General features: G+C 37.1%; 1 protein-coding gene across 1 annotated transcript in view; it reads right to left on the reverse strand.

Annotated features, from left to right (window-relative positions):
* The window catches only part of trim71 (tripartite motif containing 71, E3 ubiquitin protein ligase), a 30,282-nt gene extending 23,233 nt beyond the window's left edge, over positions 1-7,049 (reverse strand). The window contains exon 1 of the mRNA XM_084088595.1: positions 5,489-7,049. Coding sequence (XP_083944721.1) covers positions 5,489-6,208 — 720 coding nt within the window. The 5' untranslated portion in view covers positions 6,209-7,049. The remainder of the gene's footprint in view (positions 1-5,488) is intronic.
* Between the last annotated feature and the right edge of the window lie 4,600 nt (positions 7,050-11,649).

The following is an 11,649-nucleotide window of genomic DNA, read 5'->3' on the forward strand; positions in this document are numbered from 1 at the left end:
TGTCACAAAAATGATGGATAGTTCACATAAGAGGAGCAGGGAAGGGGTTGGTCTCTATGGTACTTCATTGACCCAACTAATCCCACATAGAATCCATTTTGGCTATTTGGGATGACCCCTAACCTAGAGCCTTAAGCGAAAGAAGACAACAAGCTTTCAGATATGCTTTCCCATGCTTACACTAACCAAGAGCAGGCAGTCAACATATAGCACAAACTAAGTGCTATTCTGAACATCCTATGATTTAAAGCCTCAATTTTCACCCTGACACTACAAAAATGTCAATGAGGGAAGTCAAAACAAAAAGTATCAGTACTTCAGCACCAAGCTCATAGAAAAATAAATAAAGGATCAACTGACAAGCGGCTTCTTTTGAATGCTTTCACAACAGCTGGATCTATTGGTGACATCCTAACTACGACTTCGGAACGTTCTTCAAAACCCCTCCACTTACATTCATTTCGATGAACAACAATTTGGGACATATATTTGCACATACTGACTTCATCGTAGGCTGGCAGATTATGTATAGTGCTTTTTTCAGTAATAAGCGTTTGTTTTTGTGGCATGAATAAAAAATATATGAAAAATAATACAGATCACCCTCACTCTTTCCATTTACACTTTTCCCCCACCTAAACAACTAAAATCAAACTCACTGACCGCACTGTGTTCATTCTGGAAGTGAACTTTTGCCTGTTTACTAGTAATTCGATTTTAGACGACCGCCTTGAATGAGATCCTGTGTTCATTACCTATAAGATGTCCGAGGCTACTTTTTTTTATGGATGTCAATGAGGAGAAGCTTCAATACACTGAATTCTGTTCACTGACTTTGAAGAAACAGCTGATCACTTTATGAAATAACAGTCTTTCCAGATCTTCAATGCGTTTATCATTAAACATTCACTTTGGAGTGAGCTATATTCAGAAATAACATTGAAATAAATGTTTTGTAAGAAGATTATTATTACAATTTTATTTTACATGGTAATTTACACTGCAAATAACGATTGACTGTTGTAAACCTGAAAGTCTTTCAATGATTCTGTTTCAGATATAATAATATTAAAATTTAAATCCAAGCAGCAATTTTGATAACCTGGTTTAGTTCTGATATTTTTGTTCTGGCTAGTTGAAAGTCTGTATGGCCAGTAACTTAATTTAGTGGCCAAATTGGCTGGTGAGTGAAAAAGTTAATTTAAATCTTAAAAAGAACTGTAACACATTTAAATATTGGGTCATAATTTTAATGGAAAATTATCAGAATGAAATTTAAATATGTTCTAACAATTAACATATTTTGTTCATTTTCGCTACTTAAAACATTTTTATCTGATTGAGATGAATGGGACATGCTGACAGCTTTCTCCAGATATATTAGACCTTGTTAAAAGGATAGTTCACCCAAAAATGAAAATGCTGTCATCATTTACTCACCATGATGTTGTTTGAAACCTGTATGAGTTTCTTTGTTCTGTTGAACACAAAAGACGACATTTTGAAGAATGTTGGTTACAAAATGGTTTCTTTCCATACTATGAAAGTCAATGGGGTCCAGCAGCTGTTTGGTTACCAACATTATTCAGAATATCTTCTTTTGCGTTCAACAGAACAAAGCAACTCATACAGGTTTAAAACAACATCATGGTGTGTAAATGATGACAGAATTCTCATTTATTCATTTATGCCTTGAGTGAATGTAAATGGGTGAGACAAAAAAAAAAAAGACATGAAATGTAGCCTATTGCATCTGGAGCATTAGGCTTGCAGTGTAAATGCATCCTAATAGACCAGTACTTTACGCAACAAAAGGAGTCGATAGTGCAAACTGGACAGTGCATGAATAATGCAAAGGCAATTACTTTCAAACAAAGAGATGGACACCATTAGCCCTTCCATTAATTAAAGAGGTGAACATGAGGATTTTAGATCGGGTTTCAGCATATGAGCGCAAAATGTTTCACATCTGCAGACTTACGATTCAAAAATATTAAAAAGCCTTCCTATTTCATTGTGTAAATAGGTCTAAGTAAAAGAGCAGATGTCATGATGGCTGAAGGCGCTTTTAAATGTAAACTCTAAATCGCTTCAGGAGAAGGATGGGGCTGGGTGTTACCCACCAGCCCAGTGCGCTTACACACACTACTGTTTGACCTTTGACCAGGAGGATTTCTTCATCGTAAAACACACACACGCACAGAAACAGGAATGTAAAAAGCATCTAATGGCCAGGTCGGTTCACTCTAACCAAACCAACCAGACAGAGATGGAGACAATGATTAAGAATCCCACTGGTCTCCCAGGTGGCTTCTGGGAACTGATGTCATAGCATTCCATAGACAGCCTCAGAACAAGAGCTTTAACCCCACTCTCTACAGAAATCATTAATACTACATATACACACACTGCTCTATATTCCTCTTCCATAAACACCACACATATGCATCTATGAAGACAACAACATGCCACATAAATCTATAGCTTCTATCTCAATTTTGCATTTAAATTTATCCTAAGAGAAATTATTGCTGGAAAACATGGCCTTGGCCACCGAGATCACTTCATGCTCGGTATATAGGCTGCGGATAAAACACTGAATTAAGTCATGTTATTAGTCATGAGTTAGGCACTAAATCACAGTTAATTTGATCATAATGTCAGAGGAACATGAATAAGCTATGCTGTTTACGGCTCAGCGAAATCAGAGTCGCGGATATGGAGGCTGAAGGACGGTGTGTTTCTGGCTGGTCCAGTGCAGTGCATTGTGGACTATATGTGAGGAAAGCAGGATGAGTGCTCAACACACAGCTGATGTCACCGGCATACAACATACTATAAAAACTCCCAGCACATGGAGAAAATACACGTGTGATGAATTTATGTAGGCTTATTATGCAGACAAACAAACAAAAGAAATAAAAGTTGAAAAATAATCTACGACGTACGTAATATATATAATGAGAAACATGGCATATTGAATATTAATATTACTTATTTTGTTAATGTGGTCATTTCTTTGTAATTAACTGAAAACAAGGAACTCCCGCACACTATCAGTACTTGCAAATGAGTATCGATTTTTATTTTATATATATACATACACATATATTTATATATATACATATATATATACACATATACATATATACATACATATACATATATATATATATATATATATATATATACACACACACACACACATACAGCATTATACATGTATACTAAATTATTACTACATGATACATCCCTTCATTGAAAACGCCTGTATTACCTAACAAAACACCTGTGAAAAATTATTTCTAGGGGTGTAACAATATATCGTGTCACAATATATCGCAATACAAAAATGCAACAATTTGTATCGTGGATAATGACACTATGTGTATAATTCACAAAAAAAAAAAAAAAAAAAAACTAACGTTTTCAGAGTTTTAGTGTCAGTACTACAATAAACTACTATATATAATGTTGACTATAATGTATAATAATGCAATGGTGGAATATTTGTGGGTCCTGATAATGCCAAATGTATTATGGTCTATATTATTATAAATAAATCTAGCATATTTGTCTAAAATAACTCAGCTTCAGAATCATGAATATTTTTATTCTGGTGTCTCTATTGTTCTGGTCATTGGGTTTCCAGCACCAAGTCCAAACAATGTAATGTCAAATTTATCATTTTAATCAACAGTACATTTTTAGTCAACCTTTTATCATATGTCTTAGAGTATCGCAATAATATCGTATCGTGAGTTCAGTATCGTGATATGTATCGAATCGTGACATGAGGGGATCGTTACACCTCTAATTATTTCCAAATTCAAATAAGTATGTTTCTCATTGAATTATTGTTGACAACACCAGGACTCTACTAGCTAAACACTCTGGGTTCTCTAGGCCAATGTGAAGTCCAGTGCAAAGGCCACAACAGTGAGAATTGATATGCCTGTGTCCTGTGACGTTCGTGCAGCGCTGGGCAACTACACGGCTCAAACAGAGACCATGTCCCATATAAAAAATATCTGGAGGAAAAAAAAACTATGAAACAGCAGAGAGAGCTCTCACATCAATCTAGAAAACATATGGACGCCTGAAGCTATAATATACGCAGCTGCTCTGCATATTGCTTAGGAATCCATACCACTGGTAAGAAATATAAAGTGCTGCGATTTCTAGAAAGCATTATGACAGGGTGATCAAAGTCTGAAAGACTAACTTCCAACATGAAAAGGGCCTGTTATTTAAAACCTTCAAACAGATGCATGGTCAGGAATTCTTGAAATGACAAGGACCTTTTAAAAACACATATGAACCCTTTGAACTGATACATAAATGGAGATGATCAGTGTTTGAAGTGATATTCACAAGCGTGTACTTCAATACCGTTAAGACTCGTAGTTTGTATAAAGTTAACCATGATACAACAGCTTTTCACTGTCAAGTTAGAAATACACATTTTAAGCTTAACACCCAACAACTCTATACATTTGAAACCATTTAGATCAGAAAATAATACTGCATTAATAAATGTACAAGCATAAATTAATCAGTAACACTTTAAAACAAGGTCTCATGTATAACATTAATGTATTAACATGAACTAACAATGAGCAAAGCATTTGTTACAGCATTTATTAATCTTAGTTAACATTAATAAAAATACAGCTGATCATTGTTCATATCAGTTCACAGTGCATTGTTAACAAATATTGTTTTTGTTTTTAAATATGTACTAATGAAACCTTATTGTAAAGTGTTACCAATTAATCATTGACATTAATCATTTTAAATGATTTAAATTCATAATGATTTTGTTTTTATTATTATTTATTATCTAATTACATATGTTAAAAAGCTGAAATTATACTAAAATAAACATCTTTTAGAAAAAAAGTCTAAATTTAAATGTTTCCAGTATGCAGAAATGAATTGAATTTAAATCAGCTTTAAGATATTATATAAGCAACTTAAAACTGATTTAAATTCAATTCATTTCTTCATACTAGATCGAAACACTTACATTTTTAGAGGTAAAAATAAATAAATTGGCTGACCTAATCTCTATTTTCTGTCTTCAGAATTCTATTAATAACAATTTTAGCAATAAGCTCCACAAAACATGCTTGTAACCCCCAGATTAGTGGTCAACCAATATGAGTTTTTTTTAACGGTTCACTTTAAATGATTCCATATGATCCCCTAAATCTTGAATAAATCATTGACCGCAAAGTTGTGCATCAATGACAACATTTTAGTAGATCTGACTGTTAATATTAAAATAACCAATATAGCAGATGATTTTATCCAAAGCACTTCTACAGTGAATGTGTGGAAACATCAGAGATGGTTCTTGGTCCAGCCCTTGTGAGGTTCGAACCTACAACCGTCCAGTGAGAAACAGCTCAGATCTTTAACAGATCTTTAAGTTCCCACTAGACAAAATAATCGGAACGTGCAGGGAACTGTAGGTCAAACTCACCGCGTTTTCATGTTGCTGGCAGAACTCCACCCTCTCCTGGAACACATTCAGCATGGAGAAGCTGTTATGGAAGGACTGGGAGATGTTGACGGGGGTGTTGGAGTTGATGGTGCGGTTGGCCAGGTGTAAGCTCTCCATCAGCCCCTCGATGAAGTGGTCTTTGGTGAGTCGGACCCTCTGGTGGGCCCGCACGCAGTTATCGCACAGGTACTCCTGGCAGTCCAGGCAGTGAGAGGTAGCGGGGTTCCCCTCATCACACGAGCTGCACTGAGGGTCCGAGAGGTGCTGGGGTCTCAGAAGACCACCGTGATGGACCACCGATGAAGACCGCCCGTTCTTGCCCTGTTCCTCGGCAGAGACCACCACATCCAGAAGGTTGCTGAACAGAAAGTTGGAGGAGGGCAGCGCGTCCACGCCTGATTCCGACAAAGACACTTTTTGGTCGCATGTGGGGCATCTGAGCTTCAGAGGGTCACCGGGGCTCCGGTGGCCCTCCAGGCATTGCCTGCAGAAGGCGTGCAGACAGGGCAGGACGTGCAGTCTCCTGGTGGATGAGGTAGATGAGGAGTTGGAGGTCTGTGAGGAAGAGGAGGAGGTAGATGAATTGGAGGAGATCGGAGCAGAGCAGCCGCACAGCTCCTTGCACAGCGGACATGTTTGCAGGTCGGAGTCTGGGAAAGACGCCATTTGTGCAGAGGACCACAGAATAACTTCACACATAAAGACGCGTTAAGACACACGAAGGCTGCCGAAATGGTTCCCTGATCAATTCAAAGCAAGTAATGCAGATCACAGTCTCTACATGCCGCACTGTGAGCTACATTCAACGACACTTGATATATATACATTCCCGTTTGATACATTTAGATTGAACTGGGCGCTCTGGTTTTGTTGCCGCTCGCAGAACAAACTCTATACGCAACTTCTCGAGTGCACTTTAACCATTTGGAAAGCAAGTGTCATTCTGAGGCCTTATAATCCCTCGTTGTGGGGCATTAACATTGTTGCGAAACATGAAATCCGCTGCGAGGTCCCTGCTCCGATCCTCCCCCACCGCCGCATGACGAGGGGCCAAACGCGCTCGATACACTGTCAGTTTTTCTCTTTCCAAACGCAAATATGTCCGTTTTCCATGAACGCGCTTTAGTCTACCATCTGCGCGTCATTATTCTCGATCCGCGCTTGCGCGAGCCGCAATTAAATAATTCAAAGTATGTCCCATGTAGCTCGTTAGCACGGAGCGCCCCTCAAAATCCTGTTACTGTGATGAGGCTGAAGGTGAAAAAGCCCCTTTAACTTCTCCGAGTCCGCTAACAGTAACAGTTTGGCGAGGGGAATAATGTAACCAGTCAACCTTTGGTTTCCACTCGTTCCCGAGGTTTCAAATGCAAATGCCCATATTCGTCTCACGTTTGCAGCGCAAAACAAACGCTCTCTCCCCGCGTGCCGCTTCAATCCGCATTCATTTTCTTTGGGAATGACGCTCGCGCGTACGACAATTCTACAGCGCGTGACCATCAAGAGAACGCGTCCGTACTAAAAAAGCCCAGCGCGCACTTCCGCCTGAGAACACTTTAGAGGGGCGGGGTTTGTGTTGCGAGGGGGCGGGGTTAGGCATGGCATTGACTAATAAAATAGTAGCCTACATATTCAGTGACCAAAAAATAGTTTTATTTTTGTCATGGGCAGCAGAATACCTGGTGCTCAAATAGACTAATTATAAGATCTCATTTAGGATTTATCCTATATAGTGTTTTGTTTTGTTTGTTGTTGTTTTTATAGAAGAGATTTCGTTTTTCTACATGGATCCTTGCGTCTTTTGCTCTAGTTTTATGTATCTGCGCATGCGGAAAAACGCAGACCCTCTTTCAGTTAATTTATTTGTATTACGTATTTTAAGAAATAACAGAAAAACTAAAGCCTATGTTTCTCTGTGTCATCATATATCTATTGTATTCTTTTGCAGCCATGTTTGTCATCCACATGTTCCTGCATCTGTCTTGCTGAATGCCTTTAAAATGGGAATGGGTTCCTTTGCTAAATGTAACTGTTCGACTGATGGTAATTTCAGCTAGTTGTCAAAACAACATTTTAATTTTAATTTAGGTAAATTTGATATAGGCTTCTAAAATAACTAAAACTGATATAAAAATCAATACAATCTTTACATAAAATGGCAACTACTAAAAATGACGATAAAGTAAACTCAACAAAATTACTAAATAGTAATTAAAGGCTATGTGAACGTTTATTTCATTTTAATATTTTCCATATTTCGATTGTTTTTGATAATATTACTGGCATATGTTTTTATTTTTATTTTAATATTAGCCTATCTTCTTTTTTTGTTTAAATAAAACAATGATTTTTCTGCTCCATTTTGAAGGAAAAATCAATGCTAAATGATATCGAGCATAATATTTAAAGTTTTATTTTCCATATTTTAATTGTTTTTTAGCAACATCACTGGCATATATGTTTTTATTATTATTATAATATTATCTTCTCTTTTTGTTTAAATAAAACGATGATTTTTCAGCTAATTATGGCGATGACATGGAGCGTAATGATATTTAAAAGGAACACAGTTCTGTTTCGGTGTCGATGAAGGGCCGACTGAGCATTATTGATGGGGCCGTGGGGTTACATAGGACAAAAAGGTTGGTAAACACGTTCTAGGACATGAAGATCCCTTTGTTCTCTCGTTATTTCTCATTAAATCTCCCAGCAACAATCTCTCAACAGTACATGCTAATTTCCCACCCACACCTGAACCTATGAAATCAATCTCAACCTTTTTGTAATCGATGCTATACGCCTCCTGAGGGCCCCTCCTGTAATAGATAGCTACCACATGTAGGACTGGCTTTTGTGTGCATTTATGGGCACTTAGGACGGGGTGCTGGGGTGGCTCTTGTGACAAGGGAGGAAGCTTCTCGGTGGGGCTTAGGCTCCAGATGCAGGCTGCCCAATAAAGCAGTGGGATGCCAGGCTGAAAGACAGGGCTTTGGGAGGGACCTTTTGACCCCATTATTATGGCTGGGATTAGGGGTAGTGGAGGCTGCCCACACTCAGCTGCAGCGCTCTGGCCATCCCAAGGACATTCCATTGATCTACATGAGGAAAACAGGGGGGTTGGGTGAGGGCAGAGGCTCAGCAAATCCAAGCAAAGCAAGGAAAGGGTCATGTCACATGGTGGAAATGACCACAGGCAATGTGGCCCGGGGTTATGTGTACGTGCGAGGGTGGGTCTGTGTAATGAAGCGCTGAATCCTTCTCAAGACCAGGAAATAGCTAGTCCTATTATCCCTTTGACGCTGATTTCTAAATTATTAACATTATTAAAACTTTGCTGTTGTACACAATCATGCCTTCTTTTTTCCTGAATTAGTCACTGTTAAAGATCAATAAGTCATGGCAACTTGGTGTTTTTACATTATTTTAACTCATCAAAATAATTAAAGCAATTTAAGTTGAAATGACTTGTACAACCAAGTTGATTATACATACAAATTTAAGGCAGGAACTAAACTTTTAAAGTTTTTAGATGGAATTTTTTACAGGAATTTAGCAAGTAAAAGGCCTTTTAGTATAATTCTAAAGACCTACATAGCTTTGATCATTAAAGCATTTAAATGTAATCTTGCTAAGACACATTATTGGGAGATAAAGAGTGACAAATGATATTTATATGCATTTTGTGTAAGTAGTCTGCAATACTGTTATAAAGAGCCCACTGATTTACATTACAAGCTTTCAGAATTTCTTACTTCATACTTTTTTGCTCAAATAGCAGAAACTGCATCAAATTGCATATTTTTGTTCCATATCCTCCTATATTGGCCATAAAAGCCTGATGTATCTATGAATGTTGAATGTAGCTCATGATATATGTACAGTATATATATATATATATATATATATATAGGGATCATACATCTTGGATCAAGTATCATAAAATTGTTTCATAATGAACTTAACACAGTTATTGAACCAAAATGACTTAACTTGTCTTAAAAGTTCAAACTGTTTCATTTGAAAGAATTAGATTTTTCTGACAATTGATTCATGTATCAACATGTTATGGATTGTTTTATTAAAGTCCAAATCATCTTTGGGGTCAGAAGTGAATGCTCCTTTGTGACTGTTTTGTGACGTATAGTGTAACTATCTGTATGTGATTGTCCATTTTCGATTGGCTTAATGTGCTTACACCTCAACAATGCAATTGATAGATTCGTTATCAGCAGGGGTTTCCTGCAGGTCCGTCTTAATCACGGGATTACATTTATATCCACTTACCTAACAAAGAGTCCTGTCCTGTGGTACCCTGTCGGATCACTGTTGTCCTGACTAATTGATAATTAGTCTCTTGTTTAGCGTGTGAAAATCTCCAAGATAGCTTTCACTATTGCTTTGAAATACACAGCTGAAAATACATGGAATGCTGGCAGAAAGATATATTATTGCGTATATTTCATTCGCACGACTCATCTGCCATATTTATGACCTTTGGGGCAAAGTATTGGTAGTGAATACAAAAACACATGAAGCCTTCAAAAAAGACCCTACAAAATTGGTTAAAATTGAAAGAAATATCTTATGCTCACCAAGGCTGCATTTATTTGATCAAAAGTAATATTGATACATTATTTTAAATATAATTTACCCCTGTGATGATAAAGCTACATTTTCAGCATCATTACTCCAGTCTTCAGTGTCACACGATCCTTCAGAAATCATTCTAATATTCTGATTTGTTATCAGTTATTATTGGTGATACAGTATTTATAATGGTTATTATTGAAAACAGTTTTGCTGCATAATATTAATGTGGAAACCGTGAAACATTTTTTTCTGGATTCTTTGATGAATAGAAAGTTTAAACGAACAGCCTTTATTTGAATTTAAAACTATAAATGTCTTTACTGTTTCTTTTGATCAATTTAAAGAGACAATGTGTAGTTTTTTAGGTATTTTATTATCTAAAATCAATATTTTTATTCATTAATATGTCCTCAATGGTGTACAAATACATCTGCTAATTATCTGACTTATCCTCGTAAACGAAGAATTTATTATTTTTATATACATGGGACGGGTAGGTCCACGGAGGCTTCCATGTAGTTCCGCCATCTTGAAAAACTATAATAGCAGAGAGGGACAAAAAGTACTAGGCCAACGTGTTTCCACAACGCGTTTTCTTTCAGAGCCAGCGTCACGTGACTGAAGCCAGCAGAAGCGGAGGAGCAGAGCAATACTGAGAGGCGCTTGTCACTGCCCCGGCAAGTTTAAAAGGCTGCACTGCACGGTTATTTATAATGGAGGACCATACAAATACAAATCACAGGATAAGGAGTCCTCGTCGTCGAAAAAGTCCAAAATAGACCGTAAAAGGAAACGTGACCGGAGATTACAAAAAACAAGGGTTAATGTCGGGATAGCTAATGCAGGAGAAAGCTTTCAAAAGAGACGCTGAAGTTGCCTGCTTTCTTCTCAACAATTAAGTCAATGTTACGGTCTTAATTACAAGCTTTTTTTCATTGCTTGGTTGTGTACTTTATTATATAGACAGTAGAACATTTAACGTTATAGTTAAAAGTTAAACAGGCTCTTTGATGAATAGCAGCTATTGAGTAAAGTAGAGAAGGCCCTAAAAACAAGGTTGTAAGTTTTGTTTGTTCAAAACTGTAACATTCGTTTGTTCGTTGTGTCAAGTTGCAGTTTGTTTGAAATAACAAACCAGTTCACCCGAAGGAAAACTCGATGAAGTGCTATTATAAGACATCCTGTCATAGCTTTTTGGTGCATAACGGCTACCGTAGATGCAACACGCATTTGAAAAAGCGAGGCGCTGGAGAGCACTATTTGTTTGAATGCAAAATACAATTTCACCGCTAGATGGGAGAAAATCCTACACAATGTCCCTTTAATGCATCCTTGCTGAATAAAAGTATGAATTATAAAAAATAAAATAAATTATGACCCCAAACTTTTGAATGGTAATGTTTAAAACAAAACAAAAAATCCATCTATCTATCTATCTATCTATCTATCTATCTATCTATCTATCTATCTATCTATCTATCTATCCATCCATCCATCCATCCATCCATCCATCCATCCATCCATCCATCCATCCATCCATCCATCCATCCATC

Source organism: Abramis brama (assembly GCF_963993115.1).
Source record: "Abramis brama genome assembly, chromosome: 17".
NCBI lineage: Eukaryota > Metazoa > Chordata > Actinopteri > Cypriniformes > Leuciscidae > Abramis > Abramis brama.